This window comes from Natrix helvetica, assembly GCF_964273705.1.
Source record: "Natrix helvetica genome assembly, chromosome: Z".
Classification (NCBI taxonomy): domain Eukaryota; kingdom Metazoa; phylum Chordata; class Lepidosauria; order Squamata; family Natricidae; genus Natrix; species Natrix helvetica.
The window spans coordinates 25,934,340-25,955,675 of record NC_138554.1 but is presented as its reverse complement, the minus strand read 5'-3'; the positions used below and the strand labels follow the sequence as shown (position 1 = coordinate 25,955,675).

Sequence of the window (21,336 nt, the reverse complement as noted above, 5' to 3'; positions counted from 1 at the left end):
CTGTTCTTCTCTTTTTCTCTTGTTTTTCTCCCTCCCTCCCTCCCTCCCTCCCGATTTGGATTGGGAATTTCTTTGGAGATATGTGTGTGTGTACTGTATGTGTTCCAGCATAACTTTGGAACGCCTCCAGCAATTTCAAGCAAACTTGGTACACAGATGACTTACTCCCTGGAAAGAAATAGTGGGCGGGTGATGGTAAGAGACCCCAACACCCTTCAGGGTGTGTGTTCTGTTAAGATACAGCTTGGTGTGCCTTAAAATGACTTCTACTGTACAGAGCAGTGGAGTTGCCATGGTAACAGCTTCACAACACTCTACAAGGGGGCTTCCTCTGGTAAAGAGGAAAACCTAACATTAGAAATTATGTTTTTCGTCTGGACATTTCCCCTCCATAAATAAATATCCGGGCAATGCCAGGTTATCAGCTAGTGTTAAATAAAAAATCACTAGGCATACAAGACTATCTAGGTTGCAAACATCAAGCCCACCACTAGATGTCAACAGAGATTTTGTGTGTGTGGAGGGTATCTCTTTGCTGCCACTTACTGGTCATCTGAACTTCTGGAAACTCTAATATCACAGATGCGAGTTAAAAAGACCAGTGTTCATTACCCACCAGCAAGCTATGACACAGAGAGCAAAGTTTTCTTCTAAAAATGGCAGAACGTTGATATAGTTGAAGACGCTCTTGTAAGAAGAAGGATTCTTCCAAAATAGTCCACCAGATTTCATCCCATTCAACCTCATTAAAGAGAGTAGCAGTAAGTTCCACCCACCTTTTCCTTTCTCTGTAGAACCAGTCCTAGACTTACAGCCATTCATTTAGTGACTGTTCAATGTTACAACGGCACTGAAAAAAGATGACTTGTGATTGTTTTTCACACAACTATTGCAGCATCCCTATGGTCACATGGTGAAAATTCAGATGCTTGGCAACTGGCATATATTTATGATGGTTGCAGTGTCCTGGTGTCATGTGATCTCCTCTTGCGACCTTCAGAGAAACAAAGTCAATGGGGAAGCCAGATTCATTTAACAACCATGTTACTGACCTAACAACTGCAGTGATTCACAGCAACTGTGGCAAGAAAGGTAATAAAATGGATCAAAATTCACTTAGCAGCTGTCTTGCTTAGCAACAGAAATTTGGCCTCAGTTATAGTCATAAATCAAGGACTACCTGAATCAAGTTTCATCGTGTTATGAAGTAAGGCAAAGATGTTAATGTTTCTGGATTATGCTTTAAAGCAGTCTGTGCGTGGAACTAGAGTCAATGAAGCTAGTATCAATGTTGAATGAAAGCAAGGTTTGTCTAACAAACCATCTCCGTCCTGGAAGGTCGTATTCTGAGATGCAAGGGTGGGGAGGGCAATTTGGAGTAAAATGATGTGGGAAGGCTTTGGCACTCTGAATAGGCCCTGAGGAGAGTTTGTCCTGATTACATCACAGGTGCTAGGGCTGATTTCTGCAATTGGTAAAATATTTTAGGGTTGATTTAAGAAGCCTGAGAAGAGGGTGGAGTAGTCAATGGTATGGAGTAAGAACTCCTACACTCAGTTGTTTGTTAAATTTATTTGCCACCTATCTCGCAATGGGGTTGTTCTAATCTAGGCAGCTTACAACAGTAAAAATGGATAAATGAAAAGAAGTAGAAATATAACAGTAGCAAAGAAATGGAACAATAGGATAAATAATGAAATAGAAAATAATGAGAGCACAGCAATATGAAAATGAAATATAGGTGGGGTCAGGGACGTGCGGTCAGGGGAGGCAGGGGAGGCAGAGCCTCACCTCTCTTCATGAAATAATAGTATATAATATTATATACTATATATATATATATATATATATATATATATATATATATATATATATATATATATATATATATATATATATATATATATATATATATATATATAAAATATTATAATATTATATACATCCATCCGGCCGCGCCTGGGAGCTGCAGAGGCAGAAATGTTGTCGGCGCTCCCGGATGACGAAGCCACGAAAGCAACTGGGGAACGACGAGAACCTTCCTGCCTCTGCTGGACTTTGCGCGCTCCTCGCGACTGCAATATGCAGTCGCGAGGAGCGCGCAAAGTCCAGCAGAGGCAGGAAGGTTCTCATCGTTCCCCAGTCGCTTTCGAGGACTGCGGAGCGCGAGCCGGCGGAGCACGCTCAGGAAGGCGGGGAATGGGATCAAGTGTGCTGGAGGCTGAGGCAGCCTCAGCCTCCAGCACACGTGGTCCCATTCCCCGCCTTCCTGATGATGTCACCAGCCTCACCAGCCATAAACCTCACCGCACGTCACTGGATGGGGTGGGTGGGGAAGCAGAGAGCGAGGGGAGAGGTGGGGTTTGCTATCAATCTAGTGGCCACTTCCAGTGTGGTACTACCTGCCAACCGCTGCGTCCCCAGGCCAACCGGCAGAGCCAGGTATTCAGGCTCTTATTACAGATAGTCCTCAACTTACAATAGTTCATTTAGTGACCAAAGTTACAACAGTACTGAAAAAAGTAATGATTGTTTTTACACTTAAGACCACACCACATCCCAGTAGTCATGTGATCAAAATTCAAACTCTTGGCAATTGACTCATACTTATGACAGTTGCAGTATCCTGGGATCATATGACTCCCTTTTGCGACCTTCTGACAACCAGTCAATGGGGAAGCCAGATTCATTTAACAGCCAGGTTACTCACTTACCAACTGCAATGATTCACTTAACAAGTGAGGCAAGAAAGGTAATCAAATTAGGCAAAATTCACTTAACAAATGTCACACTTAACCACAGAAATGTTGGGTTCAAAAGGGGTTGTAAGTCGAGCACTAGCTGTACTTCATATAGGATTTGTGCATTTAATAGATGCAAACCCTGCTGTATGTTGTATCCATGTATTACATCCAGAAATAAATCTTTTTTATTGTTCATAAATTAAATGCCACTCAGTTTTGCTGGAAACCCTTTCCCACTTATCTTCTATAGCAGGGGTCTCCAACCTTGGCAACTTTAAACCTGAAGGACTTCAACTCCCAGAATTCCCCAGCCAGCTTTGCTCTAAAACGGGGGTCTCCAAACCTTGGCGACTTCAAGCCTAAAGCAAAGCTGACTGGGGAATTCTGGGAGTTGAAGTTCGCCAGGCTTAAAGTTGCCAAGGTTGGAGACCCCTGTTCTATAGGACCAAAGATTTCACTTGGGAATCAAATTGACATATCCTGTAAAACCTGTGGTCTCTTGCCATTGGCACCCAGGTATCTTTTCTTGCAACCCACATCACACCTACCCCAGCTGATTAAAAAAGACAATTAAGCCATGTTACCATATCTGGGCTGAGAAACTCCAAATTACCAGTAGATGGTAGCAAAGAGATATAGGAATTCCTAACCCTTTGCTTCCATCTAGTGGTCGTCTAGTTCAAGTAACTAGTTTATGCAGCCTACACCAGGCAGCTCTAAATGTTCCTACCAGCCCTAAATGTTCTAGAGCCTGATACTAAACTACAGAATAATTTGATTCAGATGTGGTATTCAGCAGGTTCTGACCAGTTCTAGAGAACCAATAGCAGAAAATTTGAGTAGTTCGGAGAACCGGTAAATACCACCACTGACTGGCCCTGTCCCCATCTATTCTGTGCCTCCAGAGTCCCAGCTGATCGGGAGGAAATGGGAATTTTGCAGTAACCTTCCCCTGCCGCGCTCACCAAGCCACAGAACTGGTAGTAAATATTTTTGAATCCCACCACTGATTTGATTGCTATTAACCTGACATTTGGTATGAAATCAGTGGTTGTTAGTTAAAGCCATGACACATCAAGCAGCCATGATTTAGAAGGATGGATAATTACAATTGTTACTCTCTTTTAAAGGATTAATCTGTCTGGGAACATAAATGCCTTACTGAAAAACAGTAGATTTATCTTTGGTGTGTGGGCATATGTTTCTTTGCCAATTGCCATCCAATATACTGATTGGAGAAGGGTGCATCCAAATGAAATAAATACATGCCAGGGCAAGTTAGTTCAGTGATAATTATTGCTTTCCCCCTTCCTTATTTTCGCCACCTTCTCGTTTTTAATTTTTTAAAAAAGGTTGAATGCCATTTATTTTCCTGACATGAGTTTTTACTCTAAAACCACTGTATCACTGTAGTTTTTTTTATAAACACAACAAGCCTGAGGGGAAAAAATCTGACGATTTTGTTAAATATTTATAAATGTTTCTGTCTGGAACTGTACACGTATTTCTAGGGCCATAAGCAAGTTTATTCAGTAACATTTTCTATTCCTATAACCATCATTCTTAGTTTTCTCGGGGGTGTGTGTGTGTCAATGGTGTACTATGTTTATATGATGAGAGTAAGTTAAAGAGCCAGTTTGGACTAGTGATTAAGATGCTGACTTAGAAACCAGAAATGGTGAGTTTTAGTCCCGTGTCAGGTATGAAAGCCCGCTGGGTGACTTTGTAGCCAATCACTTTCTCACAAGGTAGTTATTATGGGGGAAATGCAGGGAATCCTTGACTTACAACAATTCATTTAGTGACCATTCAAAGTTACCACAGCACTGAAAAAGGTGACTTATGACTGCTTTCAATGACCATTGCAGAAATCCCTTGGTCAGGTGATCGAAATTCAGGATCTGGACAACTGACTCATATTTATGACGATTGCAGTGTCCCAGGCTTATGTGATCCCTTTCTGAGACCTTCTGACAAGGAAGCCAATGGGGAAGCCGTATTCACTTAACAACTGTGTTACTAACTTAACAACTGCAGTGATTCACTTAACAATTGAGGCAAGGGAGGTTGTAAAATGGAGCAAAGTTCACTTAACATGTCTCATTTAGCAACAGAAATTTGAGGCTCGATTGTGGTCGTGAGTTGAGGACTAGGAGGAGGAAGGTGTATTGGACATGTTTGTTGCCTTGAATTACTTATATAGTAATAAAGGCAGGATGAAAATCAAATAAGGAAATAAGCAAGCCAGCTCCAGGAAATGCAGCACAATTCACTCATGGGTGGGATCCAGAAGAATGATTCACTGAAAACAATGGGACAAGTTTGTAGTGATAAGCATCCACCTAATTCTTTCTGTGTAATTATGAGTCCTAAAAACCTAGAAGCGATTTTGAATATTTCTCTTTTCTTTTAATCTACAGCTTTCAGAAATGGTTCTGGAAATAATTTTACCCCTTCCCAGAAAGAAGTCAACAGGCAGTTTGGTCTCTGAGTAAGTTTTATTTGCAATTTGATAAAAGAAGGGAAGATGTGTGGGGTGGCAGCTTCCGTCCAGGGTTACAATATAGCTGCTCCTTCCCATCTGTTGGGCTGCCCCTCCCTTTGATCTGAAACAATTCAGCTGGCAGAACTGGCTGTTTATTAGCGGGTGTTTGTTCAATAATGGAGCTATCTTCCACATCTTCTGAGATGGTTTGTTTTCTGTTGGTGTTCCTGGATTCATTTTGGAGGGGGAGAGAGCGCAAGAGAGGACAGGATAAGTCTGAACAAGAGTAAGCCATGTTCAAAGACAATGTGGCATAAGAGGAAACAGGTTGGCTAGAGTAGAACGTCTACGCGGATGAAAAATCAAAATGGAAAATGGAAGAGAAGTCAAAGATTTTAGGAATTATGACAAAAGCTTGGCAGGGAATCTTCGTTGGAATGGAAAGGAGGAAGAACAATGGGAAAACGTATGCCAGTTTGACAGTAACAGATCATGTGGAAATCCAGCCTAACAACAACAACAAAAAATAAAAATAGGAAGGACAAAGATGAGCAATACTGGCAATGTAAGGATTGGTGTCTGATTTTACGAGGTAGCAGGAAGTCCTCTGGAGCAAAGCCACAAGCTTTTAGCGTAAAAAATCTGGTTGAGCTGGCCCGGCCTTTTCTACTCGCAAGCAAGCTTCCCATCAAAACTGGACAGACAGATGGCAAATGCCTGAAGCCCACAGAGGGGGAATCGGTAATCCATGGTGAAGACATCAGAGGCCACCCGGCCAAACTGGAGCACGATGTAGTCAGCTGCAAACCAAGGAGATGAAAGACTATTGAGGCAAAAGAAAAGATCCACCCAAAACTTCATTTCCGAGATGAAACTTGTGCATCTGACCTCTTACCTCAATTCGGATCAGGACTATTAGGAAGCTGAGCAATTAAGATACTGGGCTTGCCACCCACATTGAGACCTGAGCACCATGTGGCAGGGTGAGTTCCCATCCTTGCCCCAGCTCCTGACAAGCTAGCAGTTGAAAAGCATGCAAATTTGAGTAGATAAATAGGTACCACTTCTGTGGGAAGGTAACAGTATTCTATAAAGTCATGCTGGCTACATGAGCACAGAAATGTCATTGGTCAATACTGGCTCGATGCCCTTGAAATGGAGATGAGAACTGCCTCCTATATTCAACAATGACTAGCGGAGTAAAATCCACAGGGATTCCTTTGCCTATTAGAAAATAATTTTCCCAGCACATATTGAGATTGGACCAAAGCAGCCAAGAGATTCCCAGCGGAACACTTTAGTATTGAAAAGGAGTATACTGATGCTCTCCTGTTCATAGTCTCCATCTACAGGAATCCTTGACATTTATGATAGAAGATAGCTATTGTAGCTAGCTGTTGTTAATAACTTTTCACTCCCTGAACATCTTATTTTTTTCTAGGGCTTTTGAAATTGGTGGCCACTGCTGTGTTCAGTGGAAGAAAATTCTACAATTTTAATTATATACCATATGAGAATATCTGCCCTGAATCATCCACCGTTAGATTTCATAAAATAACCACAATTTCCAGAATTATGTGAAAGGGGCAATACAATCTTCCAATCTATTTTCCTCATCTACAACATGGACAACTTTATACCCATTTCATGCTCATCAACTTTATTTGTCCTTCCAAGCCACAAATATTTGAGGAAACTGCCTAATCCTTTGGTTATTTTGCTTGCCCTGTTGTGCATTTTTCAGCTCTACAAAAATTCTTTTTGGTGATGGAGAGATGACAGTTTCCATACTTTAAATGAGATTGGTTGTCCATAAGATTCTCACGATATTTGGGGTTCTTTTTCCTATTCAACCCCAAGGAAGAGTTTGCCTTTTTCATAACAGCTCCATACTGCGCCACTGTGTTCACTAAACTAAATATCCCAATCCTATGATCCTGTTCTTGTCAATTCTTGCCAAAACTCTAATCTCATTCACATATCTATCTGTAAAACACACTTCCTAATGCTGGTGCTTATGCTAACCATTCTGGTATCCCTTTGTTCTAACCCCCTTAAATAATTTCATATTTGGCAGAAAAACTGGCCACAATAGATTTACTTATAAGTTAGTCTCACTAAATGGGACTTCTGCATAGCTAGCTAGCATCAGCTTGCAAAATCTTCTGCACTCTCCCAAATCTTGCCCACTACTCACGGTCGTCTTCTGAGATGATTTGGAAGTTCTTGACGGAAGCCTGCGTGACCCGCCCATGGAAGTTGAGTACGTATGACTGGGTCTCCTCGTTCCAAGCAGGCACCTTGTTCTGGAGTTTGATCAAATTTTGCATATTCCGGTTCTGGTATCGCAACAGTAAAGTTTCATGTTCCTTTAGGCAGAGAATTACAAACATGTTTGTACCAGCATTCCTACGTTGGTGGTTTTTCTCCCAAAATAAAAGCAATAAGAACCACTCACATTTTTAGGTTGGATGCAGATCCTCTCATTCTCTGAATTCATTCCAGGAATTATCACTGTCATTTTCCGTGGACCTCTGAAACCCAAAACATTGGTCTCCTGCGAGGGGACAGGGATGGCAAGTGAGAAATCTATCAACTTCTGCTTTTAATTCTGAATAATAGAATAAGAGAAAGGGACCTTGGAGGTCTTCTAGTCCAGCTCCCTGCTCAACCAGGAGACCCTATACTATTACAGACAAGGGATTGTCCAGTCTGTTCTTAAAAGCCTCCAGTGATGAAGCACCTACAGCTTCTAAAGGCAAGTCATTCCACTGGTTAATTGTTCTCACTGTTAGAAGATTTCTCCTTAGTTCTAGATTGCTTCTAGAGAGCCGTGGTGGCACAATGGTTAGAATGCAGTACTGCAGGCTAATTCAGTTCACTGCCGGGAGTTCGATTCTGGACAGCTCAAGGTTCTCCATCCTTCTGAAGTTGGTAAACCGAGGACCCAGATTGTTGGGAGCAACATGCTGACTCTATAAACTGCTTAGAAAGGGCAATAAAGCACTCTGAAGTGGTATATAAGTCTAAGTGCTATTGCTATTGCTTCTTTCTTTGATTAGTTTCCATCCATTGTTTCTTGTTCTGCCTTCAGGTGCTTTGGAGAATAGGTTGACCACCACCACCCTTCTTTGTGGCAACCCTTGAGATATTGGAACACTGCCATCATATCAACCGTGGTCCTTCTTTTCATTAAAAGATACCAAGTTGAGGAAGTTAATTTTAAAAGGTGCAGTATTTGAAGTGCTCTTTTTTTCTCCTGGTTAGAATGGAAAATCTCTGAAAAAGATTATAAATTATCAATCAGCATATCCTTTTATTTTATCTGGAGAAGATCACCCTTCCTCTGATCATCTTAAAAAAATAGCCACCTGATTTAACAGAATGAAATGTCTTTCCGTTTCAAAGTATATTGGAAAAATTGTCCAAGGATCTAACAGTTTAGTTGCCCTGCCAGGGTAATCATGGATTCATATCAAGTAAAAAAAAAAGCCAGATAATTGAATAATGACCAAAGGGAAGTCAAAGGAAACCACATGGCTTCAAAGAACAATTTTAGAAATGCAGAATTTATCCATTTTTGAGAAAATTATATATTTGGCTAATCAGAAAATGTTCACATTACCTATCGTTCCTTTGGAAAAAATAATTGGAGAGACTTAGCTAACACTAAAAATCTTTTAGGTGATATCGGATAATTACATTTTGTTTCTTCATCTTTTGATTATCGTGTTTATTACTTACTTTCTTTTTGTGTATGATAAATTATTCTTTATTTTACATCATTTATCTTTGTTTTAAAATAAATTCATTGAAATTCTCCGGTACAGTAAGCAAAAATCAATGTTACTGAATCAAGCTACTGAGCTGTCTGGTTTAGTAGTCTCCTTGGACTGAGTATTATAGGAGATGACTGTGAGGGAGGGGTCAAATGCAAGATCAGTTTCAACTTACAACCACAATTGAGTCCAAAATTTCTGTTGTTAAGTGAGACATTTGTTAAGTGACTTTTGCCCAATTTTACGACCTCTCTTGCCTCTGTTAAATGAATCTCTGCAATTGTTAAGTTAGTAACCCAGTCGTTAAGTTATCTGGCTTCCCCATTGGCTTTGCTTGTCAAAAGGTTGCAACAGGGGATCACATAACCTTGGGACACAGCAATGGTCATAAGTTTGATCCAATTGCCAAGCTTGTGAATTTTGATCACAGGATCATGGGGGTGCTACAAATGTTCTAACTCTTAAAAATGGTCATAAATCACTTTTTTCAGTGTCGTTGTAACTTTGAACGGTCACTAAATGAACTGCTGTAAGTTGAAGACTACATGTAATTAAGATTCTTGCAGAGTGCTTAAGCTTGCAATAAATTTGCAATAAATAAATAAACCAATTTCGTTGTATTTAAGTACAATGACAATAAAGATTACACTTAAATCTATGTATTCATTTGAACTGCCTGGATTTCCTGATTTTTTGTGCTTGACATGTGTTTTGTGGCACTTGCATCTTTCAGAATAAATAATTCTTCATTTATGACAACTAGGACCAAACCTTCTGTTGCAAAGCAATGTGGTTATTAAGAGAGTCATGCCCAATAGTATGACCTTTTTGCTGTGTTTATTCAGAAAATATTGCTTATCAGAAGCCGCCTAGGAGGGATGTGGTGCACATGGCAATCCTATGACCTGGGACACTTCCACCATCATAATACATGCCAGTTGCTAAATGCCCAAATGCTGATCATGTGATTGAGGGGACACTTTTTTCAGTGTCATTTTAACTTCAAATACTTGTTAAATGAATAGTTGTGAGTTGAGGGCTACCTATATATAGTAGCATATCAGTTCCTCCTTGGTCAGCTCTGTGATACTTACATAGCAAATGGCAACTAACTCCTGCCGTAGGTGGGCAGTTTCTGGAACAAAAGGTTTTTTTTCTGGATTGATTCCATTGTCAAACACAGTGAATTTGGTCCCAAGCATGTTAGATCTAGAAATCAAGCAAAAAAGGGTTGTTTACTTTAAGCATCTTAGAGTCTGCCATATTACCTACAATCATCCCTTGTGCCACACCCTCACGTTAATTAAGAACCCAAAGCTAGGATGAAAACTACAGATTAGCACCCACAAAGTATATTAAAAAAACAAAGGAAGTACACCAAGAGATTCTAGAAACTGTAGTGTTGTTATAAACAAAATTCCTCAACAAGGAAACTGTCTTAACTATGGAAGAAGGCTTGATAATGAAAAAAGTACACAATAGTGTACATATGCTCTCCAAAATCAGTCCTTTATGTTTAGGTCTCCCCTCAAATTAGGATAGGGTATCTGGGGGAGTTTTCAGGAATGTGTTTTTTCATTATGATCTAACTCTTTTCTAGCTCTTTTCAGGTACACCCTGGGGCAGTATTTCTCAACCTTGTTAACTTGAAGATATGTGAGCTTCAATTCCCAGAATTTTGGGGAGTTAAAGTCCACACGTCTTCAAACTGCCAAGGTTGAGAAACGCTGCCCCAGGGTCTTCATGTGCTTCTGACTTCAACATCAGATGAAGCCTTAGTTTTCAGAAGGGTGAGTGGGTGTCCAGAAGTCCCTCCCATTACATAGAAGGACATTGTAATTGTAAACACTAAACTTGCAAATGGGAAACCTAATTTTTTCCTCATGGGAAAACACCCTCCCTCAGCTAGGAAGCAAAGAATCCTTGGCCATTCCCTTTCTTTCAGTAAAATCATTTCAGCTTATACTGAGAAGGACCAAGTAATACCGTAAAATGGATTTCACACACACACATATATATTTCCATGTCTGATATATAGAGAATGATGCCACCTTGAGGACATCAAGTACAAGGGAAGAACTGAATTGATTTACCTGGTGTTATTTTTCTACTGAAAACTGTACAGAAACCTTTGCCTCTATTAGAAAGTCATAGATAGGAGAAAGGTGGGCACCTTCAGTCACATAAGGACCATCTTTTAAAATTTATTATTATGATATTTTCTGGTGCTTCTTAATGTCAGTCTGAGTGGCTGCGCTATTGTTCCCATTCTAAATTCTGAGAGTTACATACTGTACTTAGCTTCTCAAATAGGGAGTATACCTATCAATTGTTTGTCCTTTCTGGATCCTGAAGCGAAATTAGCAGCTAACTGGTTTTCAGGGAATGTTATTGAAAAAAGGAAGCAGAGGAGTTAAGCATCAAAGCCTCAGAGGATTTTGTCTTCTGCAATTTGGAAGTGAAGAAAAACTAACAACTAAAAGGAAGGGCCCAGTCCTTATCTTATCCTATTCTTTGTGGATTAAAAGTGTTTTTAATGGCTATTGACAGCTAGCAGTGGGGATGTATTGTGGTTTGGAGAGAGCCATTTACCTGCAATCAGAAAAGACTATACTGGCTTGTGAGGAATAATCTTTATTGTCATTGTATTTAAATTCAACGAAATTGGTTTGAAGAAAATAATAATAATAACAGAGGGAAATCCTTCTTCTTCTATTTTAACTTTATTTTTTTTTTGTGGATTTAAATTGCTTTGAAAGAAAGAAAGGGGTTGGGGGAATGAGAGAGGCAGCCAGAGTGTGACCTTGGATTCAGGAAGAGGCTTTGAGGCTGTGGTTAGGGAGTTGCTGCTTTTGCATCATTGTTTTGACTGCAACCATCTACAGCTGTGGAAGAGAAATTTGATTGCAACCATCCACAGCTGTGGACTGGACTGGATTAATTTTAAAATTGAGCAACGGAATCTGGAAGATCCTAAATTTGCAACTAAATGTAGTATAACCCAAAAATTTAAAAATCTGTTAAAATAGTTAAACTTGCATAATGGAGATTTGGATGTATGACGAATTATTTGTGATGTTGAAAAGTGCGCATGAAACATTGATTAAGGAAAGCTAGGAAATCAAAGGGATCATATAGAACAAGAAAAAGGAGAAGAGGGGGTAAAAGTGAACACAAATAAGGTACAGGAAGATAATGTGGAAAAAAGAAGATTTGAAAATAAAATGCAGATAGAAGGTTTCACTGGGATTTACAGTCAAAAAGGAAAAGTAGATAAGGGGGGGGGGGGATCATCCAAAAAAGAAACCATAAAATAGTAAGGAAAGGAGGTGAACAGGGAAAAAACCCTGGAGGAAATTACTAGAATAATAAAAGCAAATACGCTGAAGAAAAGTTACAATAACCACAAAAATAGGGGAAAGAAAAAGAAGAAATTAGGGGAAAGGGGAGAAGAAGGAAAACAATTAAAACTGGGATTTTGGGAGGCCCAAGAGAAATTGGTTAAAAGAGGAAGAAAGGGAAGAAAAGTTATGTTAGTAGACTAAAGAGAATAGTAGTAAGGTTGTTATTGTTACGTAATTAATTAAGAAATAGAAATGATAGTTAATGGTAAAAAAAAGTTGAAAGAAATGCTTTCTATGCTTAAATTGAATTAGAGGATGCATGCTGTTTATAGAAAAATATACCAATGGAGAAAATAAGAAATGAAAATTTGATGTAATTTTGAAGGGGCAATTGAACATATTGTTTATGTATTAAGAAAAAATAAATATAAAGATGGAAAATAATGGAAGAGAATAATTTGGCTGAAAGTGAAAACAAAACTATAATGTAAAAAGGACTATGTAATTGAGAGGATTTAAAAGAAAGGACCCGGACAACTCTTTATTTCTATAATATGTATAAGTTGTATTAAAAAATTTAAAAAAATCTTTAATGGGAAATAATTGGTCCTTTCTAGCTGAAAAAGTATTGAGTTTCATAGCTTCTCCAAATGCAACACAATAAAACTTTACTGGAATCATTTTTCAAAATTTCTGTCTTGGATTACTATGAGTCCTTGACTTATGATTGTAATGGAGATGACCAACACAATTTTACAACCTATTTTTTTGGCAGTCATTAATAGCAAACCTACAGTTTGCTATGACACTGCAAAGGTCAGACATGCAAGCATTGGTTGCAAAGTTACTTGTTCATCACTGTTGTAACTTTGAATGGTGGTTGCCCATGACAATCACTAAGTGAGGTCTACATATATTGGAGAGTAATGTCACTGAATGGTCTGCTAGGAAATACATGATTTTGGCCCAGTGTGGCTATTATGCAAGGGTATTAATGATGTCAAAATGGTGGATACAACTGGGTGAACAAAGCTGCACCCTTTTTAAATATGCATCACATTTCAACAGCCTAGTCACCCTTTCATTTCAATGACAGTGACCCTCCGGCCACCATAGAAAACATTTTGAAGAAGCAACCATAACATGTTCTCAAATATTTGTGTTCACTGATACCAAAGGTCTACCTTATCCTGCTTCAGAACTTACAATGGGGCAAAAAAGTATTCAGTCAGCCACCAATTGTGCAAGTTCTCCCACTTAAAAAGATGAGAGAGGCAGCATAGGTAGACCTCAACTATGAGAGACACAATGAGAAAACAAATCGAGACAATCACATTGGCTGATTTGGAAAGAATTTATTTGCAAATTATGGTGGAAAATAAGTATTTGGTCACCTACAAACAAGCAAGATTTCTGACTCTCACAGACCTGTACCTTCTTCTTTAAGAGGCTCCTCTGTCATTACCTGTATCAATGGCACCTGTTTGAACGTTATCAGTATAAAAGACGCCTGTCCACAACCTCAAACAGTCACACTCCAAACTCCACTATGGTGAAGACCAAAGAGCTGTCGAAGGACACCAGAAACAAAATTGTAGACCTGCACCAGGCTAGGAAGACTGAATCTGCAATAGGCTAGCAGCTTGGTGTGAACATATCAACTGTGGGAGCAATAATTAGAAAATGGAAGACATACAAGACCACTGATATCTCCCTCGATCTGGGGCTCCACGCAAGATCTCACCCCGTGGGGTCAAAATGATCACAAGAATGGTGAGCAAAAATCCCAGGACCACACGGGGGGACCTAGTGAATGACCTGCAGAGAGCTGGGACCAACTTAACAAAGGCTACCATCAGTAACACACTACGCCGCCAGGGACTCAGATCCTGCAGTGCCAGACGTGTCTCCCTGCTTAAGCCAGTACATGTCCGGGCCTGTCTGAAGTTTGCTAGAGAGCATTTGGATGATCCAGAAGAGGATTGGGAAAATGTCATATGGTCAGATGAAACCAAAATAGAACTGTTTGGAAGAAACACCACTCGTCGTGTTTGGAGGAGAGAGAATGCTGAGTTGCATCCAAAGAACACCATACCTTCTGTGAAGCATGGGGGTGGCAACATCATGCTTTGGGGCTGTTTTTCTGCAAAGGGACCAGGACGACTGGTCCGTGTACAGGACAGAATGAATGGGGCCATGTATCGTGAGTTTTTGAGTGCAAACCTCCTTCCATTAGCAAGGGCATTGAAGATGAAACGTGGCTGGGTCTTTCAACATGACAATGATCCCAAACCTACCGCCCGGGCAACGAAGGAGTGGCTTCGTAAGAAGCATTTCAAGGAGTTCCGGTTCCGGCGGCGGCGGCGACGGGCAGCTCTTTGCCCGCTCCGGCTCCCCGGTGGGCTTCCCCACTCCTTGGGGGGCACAGGACACCCCGCAGAGGGGTCCTGCCGGAGGGGCGGCATCGCGGAGGTCTCCTGCAGCGGCGGCAGCCGGCGGGAGCTCTCTCGCGCGCCCAAGGCACCGGGGAGCAAGCTCGGAGGGCGCATCGCGTTTCCACGCCTCGCGCCTCGCTACAAGCCGACTGGAGAATGCTACAATTGAAGGAAGCAGCTGCGGTGCGGTGAGGTTGCCTCTCTCTCCATCCCTTACTTTGCATGAAGATTTGATTCAGCTTTTAAAACTTTAAAATAACTTTCGGAGCATTTTGGAGGTGCGGCTGGAGGGAGGGGGGTTTCCCCCCCCCCCCTTGGACAAGCGGCAAGAAACAATTTTGCTCTCAGCCCCCGGGGAAGGAGGAGGGGGGAGAGCCAACGAATGAAGCCTCACTTAGGCTGAGATGATTTTCCTTTCAATTTAATTTTACATATTACAATGATTTGAGGACTTTTGGAACTTTTTAAAACTTTGTTACGCCTCTGTGCCCAAAACTGGCAGGGCAAGATGGCACACTTCCGTTGTCTTTATGAACTCTGAAACCTGACTCCACCTTTAAAATTCAGGCTTCCGGTCTTTGTCTCCGTGTCTCCCAGAGGAACCTCTTGTGGATTGGTATTTTTTTAACCTTCTAGGGGAAATTTTCTATCTATTGCCAGACTTATTGGAGAGATTCTCTTCTGCCTGGTTATTCTGCTCCCGGATTCACCTGGCTACCCTTCTTTTCTAACTGCTTACTTCATATTTGGACTGAACTTTTAACGTTATAAAGGATGGCATCTAAAAGACCCCCTCCTGGAAAACCTGGCTTTGCCACCTCTGCTCCAACATCCGCAACATCCAGTCCAGCCACACAGTCAAAGATAACAGAACTGATGCAACATAAGATTACAGAGATGGACTTTCAACAAATGCTTCAACAAATTCTACAGGGCCAGGAGGAAATCAAGAAACAGTTAAGGGAAATGAAAGATGAAATTAAAGAAAATCAAGCCCAAATATATAAGAACTCACAAAGACTGAATCTTGTGGAAGGGGGGGTGGAGGAGGTGAGGGGGGGGGTGGAAGCTGTGCAGAAAGGGAACAAAGATCTTGACATCCAACAGATGAAATTAGAATTTGAGAGAATGTCCTATTATCTTAGATTTCAAAATGTTATAGAAGAAGATGGGGAAAATATAAGGGACATCATGACAAACATTCTGGCTGACTATACACACAAAGAAAAACAACAGATGGGGTGGGATATAGATCTGGTTTATAGAGTGAACTCAGCTTATGCTAGAACACACAATGTACCCAGGGAGGTTCACATTAAATTCCTTAGAAAAACCACAAGAGATGAAATTCTGGGTGTACAAAGGGGGCAAGCATTGACATATCATGATATGGAGATAACCATTCTGAAGCAGATCCCTAAGAAGATTAGAGAAAAAAGAAAAAATTATTCGCAATTAGCGAATAAATTATACCAGAAAGGGGTGTGGTTTAGATGGTTGATGCCTGAAGGTATGCTGATATTCTGGGAGGAGACAAGAATCAGAATTAATTCACCCATAGAGGCGCAGGCCTTTATGGAAAAAAATAAAACACTCCTAGAGAAACCACCAGACACTACAACGGACACGCAGGACACGGGAGGGGCCAGAGCTCTGCCAGTGGAGGGAGATGGGGCAATAGCAAGAAGACTCAGATCACAGAAATAAATATGAAAATCATATTATTATAAATTGACCGAAAGTGAAAATGGAATTATATTTGGATTTTATATTGTAATGTTTAATTTGATTGAATTTAATAATAGAACTAATATGCTGATTATAATCAATTATATACTAATGCATTATATATAAATGTACGCTATGGGTATGGGGGGAGGGGGGCCTCACACACTTTGCAACTGCCAAAATTTGTATACCTGTCCATTTACCCTTTTCCCTATAAATTTTGAAAAACCAATAAAATTTTATTACGAGAAAAAAAGAAGCATTTCAAGGTCCTGGAGTGGCCTAGCCAGTCTCCAAATCTCAACCCCATAGAAAACCTTTGGAGGGAGTTGAAAGTGTTGCCCAGCAACAGCCCCAAAACATCACTGCTCTAGAGGAGATCTGCATGGAGGAATGGGCCAACACACCAGCAACAGTGTCTGCCAACCTTGTGAAGACTTACAGGAAACGTTTGACCTCCGTCATTGCCAACAAAGGATATATAACAAAGTATTGAGATGAACTTTTGATATTGACCAAATACTTATTTTTCACCATAATTTGCAAATAAATTCTTTCCAAATCAGCCAATGTGATTGTCTGGATTTGTTTTCTCATTTTGTCTCTCATAGTTGAGGTCTACCTATGATGCTAATTACAGGCCTCTCTCATCTTTTTAAGTGGGAGAACTTGCACAATTGGTGGCTGACTAAATACTTTTTTGCCCTACTGTACATACATTTATATCCCATAAATAAAATACTGGGGTAACATGCACTTGATGTACTAAAGATCTTAGAGCTTCTAATATTTGGCAAAGGGGTAGAGTACTAGATTTCAACTTCCACAGTCCCCCACCCTAGTCAGGAATTCTGGGAATTCATTCAACACTTCTGGAGAATATTCATTGGAAAAACTTCAACTATTGGATGTAGATCTATCTGCTACTCACACCTGCTTTTAATAGGCTCCAAACTAGACACACCTGACTTTTCCAATGAAGTTTTCACCACCTCGTGACAGATCAATTGGATCTAAAGAAATAAGGTAATTTGAAGTCTTGCTTTTTTTCCTCTTCCTTCCAGACATGAGGAACCGCTGAAAAAGAACACCAAATTGTCAATGAGATTCATTCCTAGTTGCCTTTTTAATTGCCACCATTGCTATTTCAATGTATTGAATGTCAAAGAGAACAAAGATGCAAATTGTCATAATAGCAAATTCATTTTTATAGAACTCTCTTTTGCTCAGATTGGGTTTGTACACCATAAAAAAAACATAGTTTGCTCAGCTTGACTTATTTTATTGTGTGAACACCGCTGCTGGGGTTTCTTCCTGAAACAGGATGTCCTCCAAACATATGGACTCTAATTTGGCTATCGGTAACAATTCTGAGAGCTGAAGTCCACCCTAAATATGTTTCAGTGAGAACAAAAGGTCCCTTCTGTTTTTGGCAGGATTCAGACAATCCACCTGCTTCCTGAAAGTAAGTTCAAATGAGATTGCGGCATGAAATAAGATGAATAAAAATATTTTAATATCAGCCTCGATAAGGTGATAAAAGGCAATACAGATGAAGACTCTCTCAAGTGAATGACTTCAAAGATACATCCATGTTTTTTTTTAAATAAATAAAATAGAAACATTTTGACACCTTCATCCTTTTCAACTTCAAGTTGACTTTTCCAGTCATGTACTGAACAGGTCCCATCCTATTAGCTCTTTCAAAATCAGTCAAGGATGGCTAGATACTGCCACTTTTTATGACTGGCAACAATTACAAGAGTAAATGAACTCAGCATTATTAGTATCACAGCATTATTGCTAGTGTTGTGAGCTTCTAGCTAATGCATTGTCACTTCAACTATATAAGACTGATCAGTCTTTAAGGAATTGTAGGCACTTTCAAAGATCAAATAAGTGTGAAGGATACCTTGAAAGACATATTGTTCTGATATTTAGCTATTTCTGATAGACCTGACACTATGTTTGCAAGCTGAATCCTTTACACAGCACCTAGCAAAGAATATTTTTAAAATACCATAATTTATTAAATTATGCACCACTAGTCCTCACTTAACAATAGTAAATGGGACCAGAATATCTGTTGCTAAACAATACAGTCATAAAGCAAGACATTATATGAATCATTCCACTTAATAATGACAATTTTGGCAGTACCCGGTTACCATCGTTAAGCAAATCCCCATAAGTTGTTAAGTGAGGACCTCACATGATAGCAACTTCTGACTTTCTGCCAGCTTCCCTGTTAACTCTGCTTGCAGAAAACTGGAAGGTCGTAAATAACAATTATGTTAGGGTGGGATGCTGTAATGGTCTGAAATCTGGGCTGGTTGCCAAGCATCAGATCATGATTGCATAATTATGGGGATGCTGGAACTTGGAGAACAGGTCATAAGTACCAACTCTTCAGCACCATTGTAAGCTTAAACTGAATGAGTGGTTGTTAACTGAGGACCGCTTGTGCAATGGGATATAATGCATGCTTCTTGTAAAGGGGATCACAATACTGGGTTCCCCCCCCCTCCAATTGGTTTATTTTGGGACTGCATCTCCAAAAAGTAATTGGCTGAATTTTTCCTCTTTCTGGGATAAGAATCACATATTTTCAACTGTATGTTTGCGTATGTGTGTGTGTGCTTAAACACAGCATCATTCTTTGCTTCCTGGTACCTTCTTCCCATTTTCCATCTCAAGGTGCAAGTAGTAGAAAGGGAAGATGCCCTTGTCCATCCCTTTCCGGTCTCGTGTGATTCGACACTGGATTATGTGGCCCTGAGGGGCAGGTTGCAGAACAAATGCCTCAATGTCATCCACTTTGAGAGACAAGGGAGTGCTTGGTTCCTCGTTTGGAGACTGCCAGGGAGAAGAAAAGGTAAACTGTAATAAAATCTGAGAGGAGGTTTACACTACAACCCACTTGCTTTTCCACCCATAAAATATCAAGTATTGCAAATCTATGGGAACCCTCCCTGCTCTCCAAGGATTAAATGTTGGTAAAAGGAACTATCATTTTCTGCTTTCTACTGTAGGGGTCAAAATACATGGTGAAAATACATGCAAAGGCAGAGAAACATTAAGAAGGAAATGCATGGGATGTTGGTAGGAAGAAATGTCTTCAAGGAAAATCAATCAGAAGAAAATCCCTTTCTGTTAAGTAATTATAAATCTGCATTAGATGAAATGATAAAGATTTCCCAAGGGGTCTTTAAAACACATCCGGTTTTTACTTTAGCTCCTTACCGCAGATAAATCAATTTCTTCTTGAATGTACATGACACTCCTGAGAATGTCTTGATCGTCATCCTTGAAGGCTTCCTCATTGTCGTCATCATCATCATCATCATCATCATCATCATCATTTTCTTCCTCTTCCTCACTCGGGCTCCTCCTTCCATTAGTGAGAGACCCTGGAAAAATCAAGAAGGATTGCAACGGTTACATGAGGAAAGTGATCTTTTCTTTTTGCCCTTTCTCATTTTTAATTCTATCCCAATAGATTATGAGGTTCAAGACAGAAGTCCTAACTCCTGATGTTTGTTTTCTTGTTTGAGAACATATGAATCCAGGTTCCCAAATTTTGATTATTTATTTATATTTAAATGCTTTTCGTTGTCAGTACAATTTCTAAATGGTTTAAAGCCCAGAGTTTAAAACTATAAAGTCACAACAAATTGAGACATTAAAACCAGGGCAGGAAGAACAATTGCAAAAAATAAATAAAAAATGATACAGGGCTTATTTTCTGAAAACATGTCACATCCTAGACATAAACTGTTTCCACTTCTCCACTCAGGACACTGTTTATGGGGCATTGCATACCAAAACAACTAGACACAAAGACAGTTTCCCCCACATACCACCACTCTGCTAAACACCTAATTCCCACAACATTGTCTTATACCTAAAGATATTTATCCATGTAGTAGGGCTGTATTGCTATTATCCTTCTCATCTTCTCATCTTCCTCTCCTTTCCTACTACCTCCTCCTATTGGTATCTTATGATTTATCACTTGATTGTATCTTATGATTTATGATGGTATCTTATGATTTGTGATGTATAACTGACCACTTTGTGGTTTATATGTACACTGATGTACAGTACAATTCATGCACTGGAGGCATCTTTCTTGCATGTCCAATCATACTTGGCCTATTCCTATCACATTTGGAAGAGGACTGAAGTTCCAAAGTTACAAGATGCAACAAACTTCCAAAGCAAAGTAGAGCCATGTTTGATCTGTGCCCAGATCATCCCTTTCCAGCCACCCATGCAGAAAGACCACTAACCTCTGTGTCTCAGCATCCACTCACGGGGCTTCTTCATAGGTGAAGGGGGTACAGTCAACTCCTGGGAGTATTCCCCATCACTTTCAGAGTTGCTTTGGAGCATATCGATGTTACGCATGTCCCCAATGGCTTTTTTGGACTCTGTAGACTTTGGGACTTCTTTGGGAAGATCATTTTTCAAAACTAAATTAAATAAGATGTGAAATATATCACTTCTGTCTGGATTAGTCTGAGTCGGTTACCCTACCCCTCATATATATAGATATATATATAAAAAGAGAAAGGCATCCCTGATGATTTTGCTCTACTGGTCGTTGCTGACTATAGGGGGCAATGCTCATCTCCATTTCAAGGCCATTGAACCAGCGCTGTCTGAAGACATTTCCGCCATCGTGTGGCAGCATGACGTCATGGAGGGCTGTTACCTTCCCACCGAAGTGGTACTTTCATGCTTTTAAACTGCTAGGTTGGCAGGAGCTGGGGCAAGGACAGGAGCTCACTTTATCACATGGCGTTCACATCTTGAACC

At 40.1% G+C, this 21,336-nt stretch overlaps 1 protein-coding gene across 3 annotated transcripts in view; it reads right to left on the bottom strand.

The window, feature by feature from the left end:
* Positions 1–5,223: 5,223 nt before the first annotated feature.
* TULP2 (TUB like protein 2) overlaps positions 5,224–21,336 on the bottom strand; it is a 37,841-nt gene continuing 21,728 nt past the window's right edge. For 2 of the 3 annotated variants that reach the window (XM_081970785.1, XM_081970786.1), the window contains 8 exons: positions 20,808–20,990; positions 19,759–19,925; positions 19,189–19,371; positions 17,480–17,592; positions 10,103–10,217; positions 7,688–7,786; positions 7,427–7,598; positions 5,224–6,029 (listed from right to left, as the gene is read on the bottom strand). In XM_081970785.1, the coding sequence (XP_081826911.1) occupies positions 5,896–6,029; positions 7,427–7,598; positions 7,688–7,786; positions 10,103–10,217; positions 17,480–17,592; positions 19,189–19,371; positions 19,759–19,925; positions 20,808–20,990 (1,166 nt within the window). In that variant the 3' untranslated portion in view covers positions 5,224–5,895. The remainder of the gene's footprint in view (positions 6,030–7,426; positions 7,599–7,687; positions 7,787–10,102; positions 10,218–17,479; positions 17,593–19,188; positions 19,372–19,758; positions 19,926–20,807; positions 20,991–21,336) is intronic. The other variant, XM_081970787.1, reaches the window with a different exon arrangement.